This window comes from Cynocephalus volans, chromosome 5 (assembly GCF_027409185.1).
Source record: "Cynocephalus volans isolate mCynVol1 chromosome 5, mCynVol1.pri, whole genome shotgun sequence".
Taxonomy (NCBI): Eukaryota; Metazoa; Chordata; class Mammalia; order Dermoptera; family Cynocephalidae; genus Cynocephalus; species Cynocephalus volans.
Genome location: NC_084464.1, coordinates 14,065,195 through 14,084,209, shown reverse-complemented (window position 1 = coordinate 14,084,209; position 19,015 = coordinate 14,065,195). Strand labels below are relative to the sequence as shown.

The 19,015-nt window shown below is 40.8% G+C and overlaps 1 protein-coding gene across 1 annotated transcript in view; it reads left to right on the top strand.

Moving 5' to 3' along the window:
- BMP6 (bone morphogenetic protein 6) overlaps positions 1-19,015 on the top strand; it is a 156,105-nt gene that overhangs the window by 98,899 nt on the left and 38,191 nt on the right. The window contains exon 2 of the mRNA XM_063097866.1: positions 14,994-15,186. Coding sequence (XP_062953936.1) covers positions 14,994-15,186 — 193 coding nt within the window. The remainder of the gene's footprint in view (positions 1-14,993; positions 15,187-19,015) is intronic.

Below are 19,015 nucleotides of genomic sequence, written 5' to 3'. Positions count from 1 at the left end.
AGCTCTCTCCACTTCTTCTCCAAACCTGTGGAAGTGTCTGCTTGCTGATCTCATCCGTCTGTGATTTGAGATCCTGAAAGAGCCCAGATCTTGTGACTTGGCGGAGGGACACCTTCCCCCCTACCGTGCAAACCCCCCCACCGTGCGGACCTGCTGTGCTTCAGGGAAAACAGAATGTTAAGTGAGCAGTTTAGCTTGGACTTAATCCGAAGGCAAATCAGTAACTTTACCCTGAGATACTCTCTCCATTGTGTTCTCAGGAAAATAAAGTGAATCACCGGAGCGAAGAATGTGCTCTCTGGTGCTGCACCAGTAACAGGGGATGATGTTTTGAATTAGAGGCGGGAGAGAGGGAGAGACTGAGAAAACTTTGGCTGGTCGCTTTGTTGTTCCTCTTGCTCCCCTTTCCCTTCCCTCGGATAGATGCTTGGATAAGAATTTTCTTTCCCAGCCTGGTTTTTCCTTAACTCAGTCCTGCAGTGACATGACAAGGCCATGTTAGACATGGAAATTACTGCAGAGCAACAAATCCAAGATGATTATTTCACCGAAGGCCCCAGGAAGTGGAGATGGAGAACTGAGTGCATCAGCCTCCAACTCAACCCAAGTATGTTTTTCTTGCCCCACTTGTTAATTAGTAAATCAAAACCAAATGAAAAATACAAATAAGCGCATGCCACAAATCTGTCACACTTGAATATTTCCCAGCTTATTTCTGTCTTTCTGACTTTACACCGTTCATCTCCATTGTCATCTATGAGTCAGAGCACCCGGAAGCACCTTGATAGACTGGAGTCCATTTTGGCCTTACAAATAAAACTGCTGAGAAAATGACATTGTTTGGGTCAGGATTATTTGGTCAACTCAGAAGTTATGTGATTTTTTTGATTGGAGCAATAAGGCACTCTTTTTCCCCACTCTTATAAGGCTCTTGTAGGTGTTTTCTGTTTTTGTTTTTCAAATCATACATTCAAATGCATAATTCTGCTGAGTTGTTTGTTTGTTTGTTTTTTGTAATTTGGGATTCAAATGCATAATCCTGCTGAGTTGTTTGTTTGTTTTTTGTAATTTGGGAAGCGTTGCCTGTTCAGATAAATACTTAGAATCAAATAGGGCTAAACACCAACACAGCTGTTGCTCAGAATGAACCAGGAGGCCTTGTTGCCCCAGAAAAGGAAATATATTCTCCAAGAACAGTCCTGAGAGAAGCATTTTGTTGTGTTTTTGCAAGGATATGGGAATCCAAGTTTTGTCTATTAAAGGAAAGGAATGGCCCTGTTCTGTTTGTGTTCAGATCACACGGCTTGTACTATGTTCATACACCCCATGGTGGGATTTTTCCATTCTCTTGCTTAGAACCCCTGGGCATATACACATCCTGCACATAGCTTGGTGTCTGTAATCACATCTTGGTTTAGAACTGCAGGTCTTAGTTTGACCAAGAAAAGTTCAAGTGTCTGTCCCTTGCTGTTCCCAGACCAGGCAGCCAGTGCTTGAGAAGTGTGGCTCCTTTAGCTCTAGGTGGGTCATTCAGTCATTCAGCAAACATGTACCAACCACCTGCTGTGTGTTAGGTACTGTTCTGGGCACTTGGCCTACATGAAGGAACAAAACACGATTCCCTGCCCTTGCAGGGCATACACTGGAGAGGAGTTCTAGCCCTCAGCAGGAATGTGCTGGTGTTTTCTTTTTCACTGGCTACCGGTTTGGGGGTTGTCAAGGTGATGAGGGAGGGGGCCATGTGCAGATGCCTCCAGTGAGGGCTGCGTGCTGGCCCTGGCTCCCGGTGCTCAGGCCAATCAAGCAGAGGCGGGTTTGGAAGGGATCATGAGAAAGGACTCTCCAAAACCCTCTGTTTGGCACTCTTGGTGCTGGGCCGCGAGTAATAGGTCATCTGATGCAGGGTAATTGGATAGGACTATGAACCCCCCGTAACCCTGGGAACCAAAGCAAGGAATTGGACTGTCAGTTACTTTTAACTTTCCAAACTCGAGCATTTCATTAAACCAAATAGCTCCATTGTTATGGTCAAAAGACTGCTATGGAGAAAGGCAGGATTTGGTATTTATTTAAGCTGCCACCTGATGGGAGAAACTGCTGCCCAATATAGTTCAACTCTCAATTATTCAAGGACTGATTTTCCATCTTGTGGATTTTTCATGCTCTGTCTGTCTCTCTCTCTCAACCCTCTGCCCTTCAGAAGTTTTGATGGGAGCAGTACAATTAATTGCCCAGGTAAGGGTGTGTATGAAGAGAAACCTTGATGGTACTAAGTAATGTAACAAAATGAGTAAATGAGTACTAAGTAACGTAACAAAAAGAATGAATCGTCCAGTGCCTTGTGGCCCTGTTGGATGGTGACGGAGCATCACGGTGCACAGGGTCTCGTTTGCCTCCCACTACCTTGTGGATAGATGTTACTGCCCCACATATAGCTCACCAAACTGGTTAGCACAGGTAAATCCATAATAAATGGGTTATTGACATTACATTCCAATACATGACAAAGTAATTTTATCTTCATTTCCAGATTTTATGGCCACTATAGCTGCAGGAGACTGAGAACAGCTAAGTCACTTGATTTAAAAAAAGATATTGCTGCCTCTTGATCTTACATCTTCAGCCTATTGGTCCCATGTTTTCCTGCATGCTAGACTTCTTTCAGAAAAGTAGACAATAACTGTTTGATAAGGGTTCCTTGATTTTCACCTTTCCCAGGATTTCTTCTGGCAAGAAGCTCTTTTTCTCTCATCCTTTTCTTCTTTTGATTGTCAGTCTACAACACCTGTCTGTTTCTCCTCCTCTTAGTCTCTTCTGTGATGCCCCTGGATTAATCTCATTTGCACTCAGACTTCAGCAATGTTCGTTGCAAGCCTCCTATGTGCCAGGTACTGTACTGGGTACGTTCACTCAGTAGTCATTGATTCTCCAGCCTCTTTCTGCTCAGATGTCTTGCATAGTTGGCCCTGAGAAGAGAGGGCTTAGTTTATCATCCTAGTGTTTAGGGCAGGCTATGAACTAAACACCGATGGGCAATCATCAACCCCTCCAGTGTTACTTCTGGGGACTCAATGACAGAGAAGGGGAGATGAAGAGGAAGAGCAAAAGATGATGAAAGAGGTATATATTCCTAAAGACTTGAAAACAGGCCCTCAAATACTTATGCCCACATGTTCAGAGACATATTCACAATAGTCAAAACGTGGAAAGAGCCCAAAAGTCCACCAATAGATGAATGGATAAGCAAAATGTGTGGTATATATGCAATGGAATACTATTCAACCATAAAAAGAAATAAAGTGCTGATATGTGCTAACAACGTAGATGAACCTTGAAAACGTGGTGCTAAATGAAAGAAGCCAGTCTCAAAGGACCACGCGCTGTGTGATTCCATTCACGTGAAATATCCAGAATAGGTAAATCCATAGAGACAGAACACAGATTGGTGGTTGCCAGGGCCTGGGAGGAGAGGGTACTGGGGAGCTCTTGCTTGATGGGTTTTCTTTGGGGATGATGAAAATATTTTAGTACCTGATAGAGTGGTTGCACAACATTGTGAATGTACCAAATGCCACTGAATTGTTCACTTTAACATGGTTAATTTTGTGACATGTAGATTTCACTTCAATTAAAAAAGAAAAGAGTGAAAGACAAGGAGCATGTCAGAGATCTATTTCTCTGAATTAAGGATGTGATTTAGAAATCCGTTCTGTCTTTCTTGGGCATGGTGACCTTGTGGTGCAGCTAGAGACTAATTGAAGTAATTTGAGTGGATTAATTTCTTTCCTTTGCATTTTAACATTTGACATGCTTGAAGTCAGCATCCTGAATTAGAATGCAAGCATTATATGAATTGGTATACTGGGCCAATAGTGCTGCTGCTTAAAAAAACAAGCCCAGATAGATGTGTTGAGCAGGTCTCCCAGCTTAGCCGTTTGTGTTCTGGAGAGCTGCCCCTGGGTCTTGGGGAGTGATTGCTGGGGCTGGGGTCAGAAGCCTGAGCTTCCCTCTGGCTCCTTCTGCCCAAAGGGGATACTGTTGAGGCCAGAAAAGAGCAGGGAGCTGCCCCAATCCTGGCTCACACATTCATTCAATACACATTCATGAGCACCATGTACTAGACCCACTATCGGGGGTATGAAGGTGAACATGACATAGACCCCACCTTGGAGAGGCTTAAGTCTAGCAGGTGAGGTAGACACACAAACAACTTGATTGTCTTGGTATACATCAGGGGTGGGATGCTGAAGATTTCCACGGGACATTCTGGGAAACCAGAGTTGAAAGGACCAAAACCTCCTAGGGGTTCTAGGATGGAGGAAGGCCGTTGGCAGTGAAGAAGGCCTCCTTGAGTTCACTCTGAAAGGAAGATTTAAAATATTGCCGGATTACAGCAATAGACTGAATGTCTGTCCCCCACCCCCAAATTCATATGTTGAAACCTAACTCCCAATGTGTTGGCAGTCAGAGGTGAGACCTTCTGGGGGAAATTAGGTCCTAAGTGTGGAGCCGTCATGAATGGGATTAGTTCCCTTACAAAAAGAGACCCCAGAGAGCTCCCTCAGTCCTTCCACTGTGTGAGGACACAGCAAGAAGACAGCTGTCTGTGAACTAGGAAACAGGCCCTCGCCAGGAGCCGAGTCTGCCAGTGCCTTGATATTGGACTTCCAGCCTGCAGAACTGTGAGAAATAAACTTCTGTTTATAAGACACCAGCCTGTGGAATTTTATTATAAAAGCATTAATAATTATGGGGGAAATAAGAACTTTGATGTACCTACCTTTGTTCCAAAGCTTTAATAAATTATTTTTATTTAGAATGCCATAGGGGCACTGAAGCGTTTTCAAAATTTGGGGCCTGTAAAAGGCTTAATCCTGGAGGAGAGGGAGGAAAAGTTTGCTTAAAGGGCAGGGAGACTTGTATAAGTGAGCAAAGGAAAATAGAGCAGTTTAATGTCCCCCAAGAGTAGCGTTTAAGGCAGGGGAAAGTGGGAAAGGGCGAGGCTGGAGAGGGTGGGGGGGTATGGACTGATACGCATCAGATTTGTGGTTGTGGTACTGGCTGCAGTGTGGAGAGTGGATGGACGAGGTGCAGAACTAGAGGGAGCAGGGCCGAGACTGTACAGGGCAGTGGCAGCAGAGGGAGCAGGGTTTGAGAAACTTCTAGAACAGTGCTTCCCAATAGAACTTTACTGTGGTGATAGAAGTGTTCATTGATGGGCTTTCCAATACAATATCCTCCAGCCACCTGTAGCTATTGAACACTTTACATGTGGCCAGTGTGACTGAGAAACCAAATGTTTAATGCTAATCAATTTAAACGTAAATACCTACTTGTGGCTGTAGCTACTGTAATGGACAGTGCAGTTCAAGAAGGTAAAATCAACAGGAGTTGGTGATGAATTGGCCAGTTTGGACTGACAGGGTGGATGGAGGTAGAGTTACAGGGGCAGGTTAATGGGGGTCATGCTGCGTGCATGTTGGCTTCAAGGGCAAGTGAGCGTCTGAATGAAGAAGTATATCTGGCAGTAAGATAAACACATCCCTAAGGGGGAGCACTGGGCTGGAGATGGAAACTTGGGAGGTATCAACATAAAGATAGTGGTTGAAATCGTAAACATGAGTGGCACTGGGAAGCCACCCAGCTGCCTCTGGCCTCTGTGTCCTGTTGATCTGATGGTGGTAATAATATTTGTTCTGCCTAGTTTTCTGGGACTATTCTGAGAAACAGACGAGATCATGCATATGAAAATGCTTTGTAAACTCTTCAGAGATTAGGCAGGTTTTAGAGTATCTTTAGGAGTTGAGAAGAATGTGTCTCAAATGTTACTTTCCAAACATAAAAGATAAAACAAACAGTTCAAATTCTGGAAGTATTGCAGAGTGGATATTCAGTGGGGCCTCCTGCTAACATATGACTAGATCCAGGATAAACAAGAGCAACTGTGTCCAAGGCATGAATGTCAGGGTCTTAGGGACATCTTTGAGGACTCCCTTGAGTGGGTTCCTGTGAGCAAACAAACATAAAAGCTGGGTTTCTGTGAGTGCAAAGACCAGCACTACTGCTGATCCTGAGACCAGCGTGGGGTCCGGGACAAGGCTGACGAGCTGTCCCTGAGGTTCTTACATCAAGCTGGGACTTTCAGAGGGAGATAAAGTGGTTCCAGGTCAGTAGTGTTCCTCACCAAAGCAACACCAACTTAAACATTCATGGTGAATTTCAACCAGAAATTACTTAAAAATCAAAAATCTGCAAACATACAAGGAAATACACCACCAAAATAAACTTCGTCAGGGGGATGGGAGAAGAATGTGAGTTAAGTACCCCCAAGGATTTCACATTGGAGGACAGACAACAAGTTAGACAGGAAATGTAAGAGAACAATATAGGAATACAGAAAGAAAAAATAATGTAATAAGTAATAGTAACATAGGACAGTTGACAATTGAAAATGACTAAGCAGACCAAACAACAAATATAGAACTATTTTGAAATTTTTAAAATGTAATTAAAGTGAAAAATTAGTAGGTGGTTTAAATTACACATTGAAAACAATGGGAAGAGAGAATTGGTGAACTTGTAGATAGAGCTAAAGAAATTATCCAGTTCAAATGAGGAGATAAGTGATATAAAAAACCAGTTTAGAAATATGGACATTAAAATCTGATATACATCTAATTGTCATTTTTAAAGGAGACACTAAAGAATGGAAGAGGGGCTGTAATTGATGAGCTAATAGTGACAATTTTTCAGAACTGATGGAAGATGGGAATCCGCAGATACATGAACTACAATGTAATCCAAGCAGGATAAATGCAAAGAAACACAGCCAGGCATATTGTAGTGAAGCTACAGCATGCCAAAGACAATGACATTATAAAAGCAACCAGAAAAACCAGATCTTCTAAAAAGAAATGATTAATCTGATATAATGAGTACAGTCTTAAATTTCTCCTTGTAACAGTGAGGGCATTCTGCCTATTATTGCTCTGCAATGGAAATCAGAGGTGTGGGAGAGTGTTTATTCTCCTTCGGCTGTCCCATCTATGTGTTTTGACTGAAATTGTTAAACTATTTCTCAATTGTGAAGAAATGCATAAAACACAATAGATTGTGTTTATTGATTCTTACTAAATGTGGTCTGATTGCCCACTTACAAGGACTGCTATAAAGAAGCAAAAATGTGGTTGACATTTGTGGGACTTATGTTTTGGAGTACCCTTTCACATGTACTGTCTATTCCTGAAAAGTCATTTGGAACAAAAGGGTAGCCCAAGGGAGTTTCTTTGTGGTAACAGAAGAGTTCTGTATTGGATTTTGATGGTGGTTATATAAACCTATACATGTGATAAAATGTCATAGCATTATATACATATGAGGGTACTTCACAAAGTCTGTGGGAAAATAGGATTGAAAGAGAGTACAAATCTTTCCATGAACTCTTTGAAGTACCCCCCATACATACAAATAAAAGCACAAGTAAAAACTGGTAAACTCAGAGTAGATGTAGTCTAGTGAACGTATTATGCCAACGTCAGTTTCCTGGTTTTGACGTTGTACTTCAGTTATGTGAGGTGTTGCCATTTGGGAAAAGCTGGGTATCTTAGTCTGTTTTCTGTTGCTATAACAAAGTACCACAGACTGGCTAATTTACAAACAATAGAAGTTTATTTGGCTCTTGATTCTGGAGGTTGGGAAGTCTAAGATCATAGAGTCATTGTGAGGTCCAAATTTGAACTGGATAATTAATGTAAATGCCTGAGCTTGGGGGGTGTGTCAGTATATTAGCTTTTGTATCATTCTTCCCCTGTCACATTTAACTGAAGTGAAAGGATTGGAGAAGGAGCAGTGTTGGGCTCCCATAGCCCCTAGAGGTGGCTGACTGTACTCAGGAAAATGTTTTGAGGTCTTCCTGTTGAGACAGTAAAGGGTGATTATGTCTGAGAAACCATGAGCAGGGGCAGGACTGAAGGATGGAAACCATCTGTGTTAGTTCCCCAGGGCTGCTTTAATAAAGTACCACACAACTGGGTGGCTGAAAATAACAGAAATGTCTTATCCCACAGTCCTGGAGGCTAGACGTCTGAAGTCAAGGGGTCGGTGGGGCTGTGTTCCCTCTGAAACCTGTTGGGGAATCCTTCCTTGCCACTTCTTGGCTTCTGGTGGTTTGCTGGCTGTCTTAGTCTGTTTGCTGTCATTATAACAGAATATCACAGGCTTGGTAATTTATAAACAATACAGTTTTATTTGGCTCACAGTTCTGGAGGCTGGGAAGTCCAAGATTGAGAGGCCACATCTGGTGAGGGCCTTTTTATTGTGTCATGATTTGGCAGATAGCATTACTTGGCGACAGGGAAAGAGAGAAAATAGGGACCCAACTTATTCTATCAGAAGTCCACTCCCATAACAGCCTTAGTCCATTTATGAGGGCAGAGCCTTCGTGAGCTAATCACCTCTTAAAAGTCCCAACTGTTAATACCGACATAATGGCAATTAGGATTCAACATGAGTTTTGGAGGGGGAATTCAAACCATAGAACTGGGCAAAAGGTACATGGGACACCTCTACTATTTTTGCAACTGTTTATGGGCCTATAACTATTTAAAAATAAGTAATGTTAGAAAAGTCATTTAGAGCATGGCAGCCAGAAAAATAGATTCTTGATATTTGTGATTCTCAGAGAACATTAATACAGATATTTAGAAATATTTGGTCAACCTAAGAGAGTAAAGTCTTTCATCTCACTATGGTCAAAAAAGGAACTGGAAAGTTCAGCTCAGTGCCTATATTACTATTCAAGGCTGAATGCTTTCAATATAAAAGTCAAAAGACCACTGTTGTTACAGCCCTTGGAAGATTAGCTAGAACTGTCCTTGTTGCCTAAAATTAAATAAATGTTTCATAGCATGAAAAATTGCTTACAGTAGTCAATGGAATGGCAGTTCTGTGGGGGTTTTTAGTTTCACATTTGGTGTCTAGCTATGAGTAGAAACATGGAGCATTTGGAAAATATAGAATTTATTGGGAAGTAACATAATTGCCATAACTAATCTAAAATGAATTAACTAGAGAGTGAGTCCAGTTAGTGAGAAAATACAGACGATCCCCAACTCATGATGGTTTGACTTAGGGTTTTCTGACTTAATGGTGGTGCGAAGAAGTGATAGGCGTTTAGTAGAAACCATACTTCACATACCCATACGAACATTCTATTTTTCACTTTTATTATGGTGTTTAATAAATTACTGAGCTATCCAGCACTTCATTATAAAATAGGCTTTATGTTAGGTGATTTTGCCTAACTGTAGGCTAATGTGAGTGTTCTGAGCATGTTTAAGGTAGGCGAGGCTCAGCTGTGATGTTTGGTAGGTTAGGTGTGTTAGATGCATTTTGCACTTAATGAGATTTTCAACTTACGATGGGGTTTTTTCAGGATGTAACTCCATCATACGTCAAAGAGCATCCATAATGAACGTGATCAGTCTTAAAATAAACATATTACGTAGATTCTTCTGTTCTTTCCCTCTGTTCCCTTTTATTCTCTTAATATGAGAGTACTTCCAAAAGTTTGTGGAAAAATAGAATTGAAAAATAATATGAATCTTTCCATGGGCTTTTCAAAGTACCATTGTATTTGCAGTTGGGATAGGTGATATCTTTGTTTTTCTTTAGACAACTTCAATTGAACTAATTTGGACTTAGTGGGATGCTATTCAGAAAATACCTACATTAAATATATCTTCATTATAATCAGATTAAACAGTAGTGAGGGAAAAAAAGAATAAAAGAAAATGACCCTCAGTAAGACCAATCAAGGAATAAACAAATAAACAATGTTAGGATGAAAAAAGGAAAAATAACCAAAGACAGAGCAAAGAATAAATAATAAGGGAATACTATAAAATTTTTTATGGCAATAAATTTGAAAAATTAAACGAAAATTGACAAACCTCTAGAAAATACACACCGATTTAAAAAAAAAAAAAAATTTCTACATGTTTAAAGGAAAATGAACGAGTAGTTTAAAATCTTCCCCAAAAGAGAATGCCAGAATCAGATGATTCTATAGATTAGTTTGGCAAACTTTCAAGAAGAGAGAGATGATTTCTTGAAAAGAACAAGAGGGAACATTCCCCACCTTATTCCACCAGCGAGTATGACTGGAAACCACACAGCACTGCAGGAGAAGACAACGTCGGCAGCCTTACTTGTGAACACAGACTCAGGAAGTCCAAATGGCAAGTACGAAAGGTGGCAGAGCAAGTGCAGTGACTCCTGAAGGTCACGGAAGCAGTCGCTAAACTAGCTTATTAGGCTCAATGCTTTGTAACACGTCTCCTTCTTTCCTGTTGTTTAATCTTTGCAGAGCTGAACTGGACTCTGACACAAGTCTGAAAGTGTAAGTCCCTGCCTTCGTCCTGACTTTTAAGGCATTAATTCGAATATGTCACCGTTAAGAATGTTGCTAGCTGTAGGTTTTTATGTAGACTCATTACCAGTTAATGGGGTTCTTTCGATTTCTGGTTTGTTGGTTTAAAAGAAATATAAGAGACGGAACAACCAAGTGTAGAGTGAGCTCCTGTTTGGCTCCTGATTCCAATAAATCAGGTGTGGAAAGACAGTTTTTGAGATATTTGAAGAAATTTTATTGTGGATTGGTATTAGAGGATAGTGGAGAATTGTTTTAATTTAATTAGGTGTGATTATGCATTGTGATTGTGTAAGAAAATGTACATTTTTATTAGGTTTTTTGTTGTGGCAAAATATATATATAACATACACTTTATCCCTCTAACCATTTTTGACCATACTGTTCTGTGGCGTTAAATACATGCACATTGCTCTGCAACCACTACCTCCGTCCTTCTCTAGAACCTTTTCATTTTCCCACACTGAAACTCTGTATTAAACAATAACAACCCATTCTCTTCCCACAGACCCCAACAACCCTCATTCTGCTTTCTGTCAAATTCTACAAATTTGACTACTCTAAGTGCCTTTATATGAAAAGAATCATACAGTACTTGTCCTTTTGTGAATGGCTTGTTTCACTTAGCAGAATATCCTCAAGGTTCATCCGTATTGTACCATGTGTCAGAATTTCCTTCCTCTTTAAGCCTACATAATATTCTGTTGTAAGTATATGCTACGTTTTGTTTATCCATTCATCTGTCAATGGACACTCAGGTTGCTTCCAGCTTTTGCTGTTATGAATAATGCTGCTATGAATGTGGTGTACAAATATCTGTTCAGTATATCCAGAAAGATAGATGCTGGATGATATGGCAATTCTGTTTAATTTTTTGAGGAATCGCCATTACTATTTCCCACAGCAGCTGCACCATTTTACATTTTCACCGGCAAAGCTCAAGGATTCCAGTTTCCCCATGTCCTTACCAGCACTTGCTAGAAAATGCCCATATTGTTAGTAGATTCATACGAAGTAGAGCTGGAAAAGAGGAGGAGTTCCTGACCAGCCCCTGCCCGTACAGCAGCCCTGCCTGCCATAGAACATTCTCTTTTCTACCTGCTGATTAGTGGCTCAGCCATCTGCACAGGCTGCCTTCACTGTCAGCTGTAACTGTGCCTGTGTTTGCCACATGTGCCTGTGTATGTCTCATCATGTCTCGAAAAGGAAAGACTTTAAGGGAAAAAAGAACCTAAACACTGTATGATTTAGTGATGCACACATATGTAATAGAACTGTTAGTTTTTAAAAGGCAGGGGAATGATAAACATAGTATTCATGATATGAGCTACCGTTTGGCCACAGGGAGGAGATGGGAGTTCGAAGCTTATGATGTAACCTCGAAGTCACTCAGCATCAGTGTTGCTGCATTCCTGTTGGTCCAAAGCAGGTCACAGAGCCAGGCCAGAGCCACTCCAGGGGTCTGGACCACCAAAGAGCATGAATACAGGGAAGTGTGGTTTATTGGGGGTAGTGTACCTCTCCAAAGATTAGCGACCCCATTTCTCATTTATTGACATTTCTGTCTTTCTGTTTCTTATAACTGAAATGTCTGTTACTTACATCCTACTTCACACGTTCATGTTTTTATTTTTCTGATTGTTTATTGTGAGAGAGATCGAAAGACTTTGAAGAATTCTTATGCATGCTTTCAAGTGAATCTTAATTTTTTTCAAAATAAAAGAAAAAAACAAATGTATTTTTATTTAGCAGTATTGAAATTAAGCATCTACAAGGCCCTATAGAAAAGCTGTGTAACTATTTTTTAGAAAGTCCCTTTGGGAAATCAGATTTGGTTCACTTTTTAACCAACAGAGATAACATATCACACTTAAAAGCAAGATCAGTTTTAGGGAAAAGTGATACACTGTCATGTGTGGGTGTCCTTGGGTGAACCCTCCAACAATATTGCTTTTCACGCTTAGCCACTAATTAGAAAACCTGCTCTCTTGGGACTGAACCATGGTTTACTCTAGGGTTGGACCTCTTTTTACTTATATTCAAGCTCCTACAGAAGCCAAAGCTTGTTCTTTTTTAACCCCCAAAATAAAAAAGAAGAAAACTTGAGTCTAAAAGACTTGTTGCATAATTACATGGCATATTTGGAAATTCCTTATTTAAAATCTTGTAGATGATCTACCTGTAGATGGCTTAACTTTCCTTAGCTTCTGCAAATGCCAGTGGAGACTTAGGTTCTTCTAGAGAGTTGTTAGATTTTTTTTTTTTCCCTCTGGTAATTATGGAAAACAACACACGTAGGAGAAAGTGGGAAGTTGGAGGTGGCAAATAATTTGATATATTTTTTTCTACCCACAAGCCCTGGGAAGACTCTGTCATAAAGGATTAATTTGCTCATGAGATTTCATTGTGGTTTTCGTTATTAAGGGAAAGCTAACAGGACAGCAGGACAGAAGCATTCCTAACTCAGGAGAAAAGAGTCAAGGATTCACAGGGGGGAGCATAGCACACCTTTTTTCCTCTCACAGTGATTATGAGTTAAGCATCTGAGGTTTGATGTATTTCTCTCACGCAGGACTTTATATAGAGACATCCAAGAGTTGACTCTCAAAATGAGAATCAGAAATTACAATTTTTCTTGCAGGAGAAATACTTTTTAAAAAAACTTTTATTATTTTTTCTAGCTTTATTGAGGTATAACTGACAAATAAAAATTGTGTACATGTAAGGGGTACACTGTATTTTGACATGCATACACATTATAAGACGATTACCACTATCAAGCTAATTAACATAACCATCACCTCACCAGTTACCACTTTTTAATTTTTTTTGTGGTGAGAACATTTAAGATCTACTCTCTTAGCAAATTTCAAGTATACAATAAAGTTTCATTAACTGTTGTCACCGTGCAGTACATCAGGTGTCCACAACTTATTCGTCATGTACAACTGAGCCTTTGTACCCTTTGACCAACATTTCTCCATTACTCACCCCCCTCCAGCCCCTGGTAACCACCACTCTACTCTCTGCTTCTGTGGGTTCACCTTTTTTTAGATGCCTCATATAAGTGAGATCGTGCTGTATTAGTTTTTCTGGGTCTGGCTTATTTCACTTCGCATAATATCCTCCAGGTTTATTTATGTTGTTGCAAATGGCAGGATTTCCTTCTTTTTAAAGACTGAATACTGTTCTGTTGTGTGTATGTATATGTGTGTATGTGTATATGTGTGTATATATGTATTATATATATACACACACCACCTTTCCTTTTTTATTATTATTTTTAATTGGCATAATGTTTGTACATATTTATGGGTCCAGTGTGATATTTGGATACATGTATACAATGTGTAATGATCAAATCAGGGTAATTAGCATATCAGTCACATTTGCCATTTCTTTGTGCTGGGAACATTCAAAATCCTCTCTTCTAGCTATTTGAAGTTATACAATAAATTGTTATTAACTATAGTCACCCTACAGTGCTGTAGAACACTAGGATTTATTCCTTCTATCTATCTGTAGAAGTACAGAGTAAAACAGTAGTTACCAGGGGCTGGGAAAGCTAGGGGTTGTGGGGGTAGGGGGAGATTGGTGAATGGATACGAAATATACCACATTGTCTTTATCCATTCATCCATCAATGGACAGTTAGGTTGATTCCAAATTTAAAAAAAAAGAAAAAGAAGAAAAAGAAACCTCTTATATTCAAGTCCTTTAGCAATTTTTTTTTTCAGTGTAGAGCATTAGAAAACAGCATGTTGCACTGTTGGTGATTTCCTTGCATGTCTTGGTTCTCCTGCTTGGCATCTACTTGCAGATTAAACGGGGGCTCCAGCAGCTTCCCAGTGCCAGGAGTCGCTCCCCTCAGAGTCGTTCAGCCCTCAGGTCCCACCGCTAGGGGGAGGGCGGTGGGATCTAAAGCACCATTTTCTATGAAGCTTTCCCCTAAACTCCTCAACAAAAATTTCCACTGAACAGCAGGTAAAATGCGAGGACCCTTTGAACTTCGGGCCCAGGCAGAATGTGTTGCCCACTCCCCCCCGCACCGCTCTCTCGTCCCCCCACCCAAGGTCCACTCAGGGATATCCGCGGTCATGTCAACCAGTGACGGTGACACATGAACCAACCCAAGGGAGGGAAAAGCAGCCAGGAGGCGAGGCTGGGAGGGGATGACTGGTCCAGGACGGGGGACAGGTTCTCACTCAAGATTTCATTCATTCTCACCTTTTCCCGGGAAGTCATGTTCTTCCTGCTTTTGCAGATGAGGAAAGCTGAAGCCAAGAGTTTAAATAACTTGCTGTCATGCAAATGAGTTCAAGTAAGCATTTCAAGTATTTAAATGCAACCTAAGAATTTTATTTAATCAGGGTCATGTGAAGGATCTTAGCCCCAGTCCGTGTGACCACCTAGAGATGTTCTGTTCACCACCCCCACCCCTCTCACAAGCCGCTGGGAATGGGTAATCCATTTATGAAGTAAAACGGGGAAACTTTCAGGAGGTGAGCCTGTGGCACTTAGCCAAGTAACAATAGTTGTCACTCTCTCTTGTTTGATCCTATAGTGGAGTACGACAAGGAGTTCTCCCCTCGCCAGCGACACCACAAAGAGTTCAAGTTCAACTTATCCCAGATTCCTGAGGGTGAGGCGGTGACGGCTGCAGAATTCCGCATCTACAAGGACTGTGTTGTGGGGAGTTTTAAAAACCAAACTTTTCTTATCAGCATTTATCAAGTCTTACAGGAGCATCAGCACAGGTATGAAGGCTCAAGGAAGCCCAAAAGGGGGTGCCGGCCCCCTCTTTCACCCTCTGTCATCATGTTAGCCCAAGTGTGTCTGCACAAGGTGACTGGAGTTCAGAGGCAGCCTGTGAACGTGATGAGGTGGGGTTTAGCTGGCAAGGTTTTCCACTATTAAGTGGATTTTCCAAATAGTTTTCTTTTCCCGAGCAAGACTGTGAATGGTATTTACTAAGCATTCTTTGTGGTCAGCCAATCATATAATTTGTTGGGGATAAAAATGTTTCCCCCTATTGTTTAGTGCCCACTTTGATGGGTGAGGGTGGGCTAAAATAAATCCACACATTAAAATTACATGACGATGCTTATAAGTGATACTAACTGAAGTAAATACAGGCTATGTATTGGTGCATATAATACTTGAATACACTTGCATGTGTTTATCTTTGAGTAAGTGTGTATGTAATGTACTTTTTTTTTATCATTTGGATACAAGGGAATGATAGACTTTTCCCATATGTTTATGTTATTCTTATTTCCCCAAATGAGGCCAGACCATCATACAAAACAGCTGCAATGACATACATTTGTGGGGCTGCCTAGCAATGAAGAAAAACTTGCACGGAGTGATTGTTGGAGGATGGGAAGGAATGAGAGCAGTAGTTAGTTCTAACTGGTAGTACAAAGAAAAGAAGCCGATGACATGGAATTTTGCTTAGTATGTAGGGGTCAGTTTAGTAGTTGGGTGAGAATCAAGCACCCAGTGCATAGTAGGTTAGCGTCGCTGCATAGCTCTCGGCATGCTCAAGGTGGACATTAAGCAAGTGACCTGACAGTCTGGCAATTATGTGCTAGATACATAGATAAACTTTAAAGGAAGAAAGCATATAGAGGGAGGGAACCCCACACTTGGAGACCTTATAATGGATTTGTCAGCTTTGGTTTTTATAAAGCAAGTCCAGATTCTTCTTGCTTTGGGTCTTTGAAGTCTATTACTTCTCAAGAATTTCCAAAGGTTTAGGAATGATTTTGGTTTCTCCTGAACTTACTGATCTGTATGTGGGTTTGTGATAAATATGCACACTAAATTCAAAAGGAACATTCACTTGCCCTATAAAAGGTTTATTTTCATTTTGACAGCACTGCTGGCATCTGGCTCTGTGCATATTCAAGTCTGTAATGGAGGAAGTAGAGATGAAGGAAGGACAGGTGGCAGGCTTTGGGGACACCCCATGGTGGATACATACACACTGATCGTTGTAGGTGAATTCTTAGCTGGAATAGTCAAATAATGAGTAAAATAGAGCCGTCGTGGCTTCTTTACAGTGGATCAAAATTTTGGAATGAAAGGGATGTTCTCTGATGTCTGATTTTTACTCCTAAATAAAAGTGTGTTCAATGGCTTTACTGTTGAGGGCCTCTTTTGAAAAGTTAATTACTCATTGCTATATTTTCATCTTTTGATACTTTAGAGAGAATTAATACTCAGCCATTCTTTGGAAACGCTTTACCCATTGATTTTCAATCTGCCTTATTATTTATTCCATTGTATTTCTCTGGTGGGAATAACCTACTGATAGCTTTTTGGCTCAGAAATTTGTTTCGAATAGACAGTTTTCTCTATCCTGTGGGAAAAGCTTTATAGTAAAGACACTAGGCTGGGAGTTCAGTGACTATGGAATTTTTCAAAATTATTATTACTTTTAAAAAGAGAGGGTAAGCTAGCAGAACATTGTAGGGTTTATACTGAACTCCAGCTGAACAATAACAGCTGCCTTGTGCTTAAGATGGTGGGAAAACAAAATCCTGAATGGTGCCGGCCTTTGGTGACTCTCTGTCAAAGCAGATAATTGTAGTTTCTTTGCCTTCTAGGATGGGAATATTGGTGACTGGATATGTTTAGTTTTTGTGCATAGGAAAGGGGAAATACTGGGGTAATGGGGAGAATTTCATGTTTTTAAACAGTTCCAGGTTGGCCAAGAGGAGATTTTCTTTTCTTCTCTGTGGGCCAGAAGCCCAGGCCTCCTGCTGCTCTTGCAGAGGCCTCCAGACTGAACTGCAGGACTCCTCCTCGGGGAAGGTTTGATCTTCCATCTGTATTGTCTTGGAGTGTTTGGGCTAAAAACAATTCTCCAGGCTTGTGAGGAAACTTATTTGTCTCATCTGTGTTTAAGTGAAATTTGTAGTATTTGATGGATGAACTTAAATGTTCGCATTGCAAAATAGTTGGACTCCTTGAAAAAGAAAAAGAAAAAAAGTCAGGTTTTAAAATGCTGAGTCATACACTCAGCTGAGGCAGAGGAAGGGGATGTAGTGGGCCTTCTGATAGAAAAGGCAGATAGGAAGCCCGACCCAGGGAGGGCAGTCAGAAAAGATTCTTGGAAGATAGGCCTCTGCTGTGAACTCTGCAGAAACATGTTCCTTTGACTGATAAGAAATCATTGGACCAGGTAAGTTTGGCGGGGGGCAGTGGGGGACAGGGGGGAGTAGGAACAGGGAAACACTTGACACTTTATTCAAAACTTGAGAATAAGCCCTTAGGTAGAATCTGAGTCATGAAAAAATCTGAAGCAACTCGTAGATTCAAGTGGGATAAGCACCCCTAGTCTGCACTGCTAAGTCCAAGGAGCACAGGGTGCCCTTTGCACTTTATTTCTTAAAATTTACTCTGTAGTATTGTGTGGTGTTTATATTTTAAGATGAGCTTGGTGTTAATATTTGGTGTTATACATCATTATATCCTTACGATGGTGCTGGTAAACATGTGCATTTATATAGCACTTACAGTTCAGAAAAGGCTTTCTCTCAGGTTCTCTCATTAGGATTTTACCACGACCCCATCAGGTGGACAGGGGAGCCATGCTACTACCTTGGAGACAATGAAGTGTGGCACATGAGAATTTTGCCAAGGCCAAATAATGCCAAAACTGTGGTCTGCTATGCTTCCCCAAAGTCACCCCGATGATATGGGGACGGTCCTGAAGTAAAGGTGAACTGCTGGGAAGAGATAAGCGGTCTTCTTGCGGCCCGTGCGCACATCTCCATTTCCAAGGATGCTTCTGCTTGGATGCTCACCTTGTGGTGAGGATGTGTGTCTGTTAGAATTCAGGCCCTAGGACTTTGGCTTCCAAGGCCTCCCTACAGGAAATGTTTGCAAACCTTTGTTGATCTCTTGATCAACCATTGTTCTATCAGCAGCTTTTCTAAAGGAGGGGAGTGGAGGGGGAAAAAGACTAGAATAAATTGACATAAAAGTATATGTACTTCTTCACAGCATTATACATTTGTCCGTTTCCTCCTTTGCTGTTTTCTTCTGTATCACACACACACACTAAGCTGTCTTCCCACTTGGAGTGTAGATGGACTCTGAATGACTTTTGACCTTGCGTAGTTACACATAGTAGCATGTTGTACCATACTGCCTTTTATGACATGTATGCGTGACCTTTATTTCTATAGCACCTGTAGATTAATAGTGCAATTCTGAGGCCTTTAAAGAATATAATTTTTCATCTACATTTCTTATTTGGATAATAGTATATTTTTACCATTCTTAATTGAATTTTGTATACCTAGAAGTCAAAGAGTGTCTTTTGAAAGCCAACCAGAAATTTTAACAAGAGACATATTCAGTCTCTGATCAGTTCATTCAGATTAGTTCATGATCTGAACCATGGTCGTGTTTGGTGCTTGTATTGGCCACACTCTCCTCTGCTGGTTTTGAAATTCCATGTTCTACTCTATCTGTTTTGGCAATTGCGTTGCTTGGCAGCGATGATCTATCTTCTGTGTACATAACTTTTCTTTTCCATGTTCTATCATGGTATAGTCTCTTTGAAGACGTTGA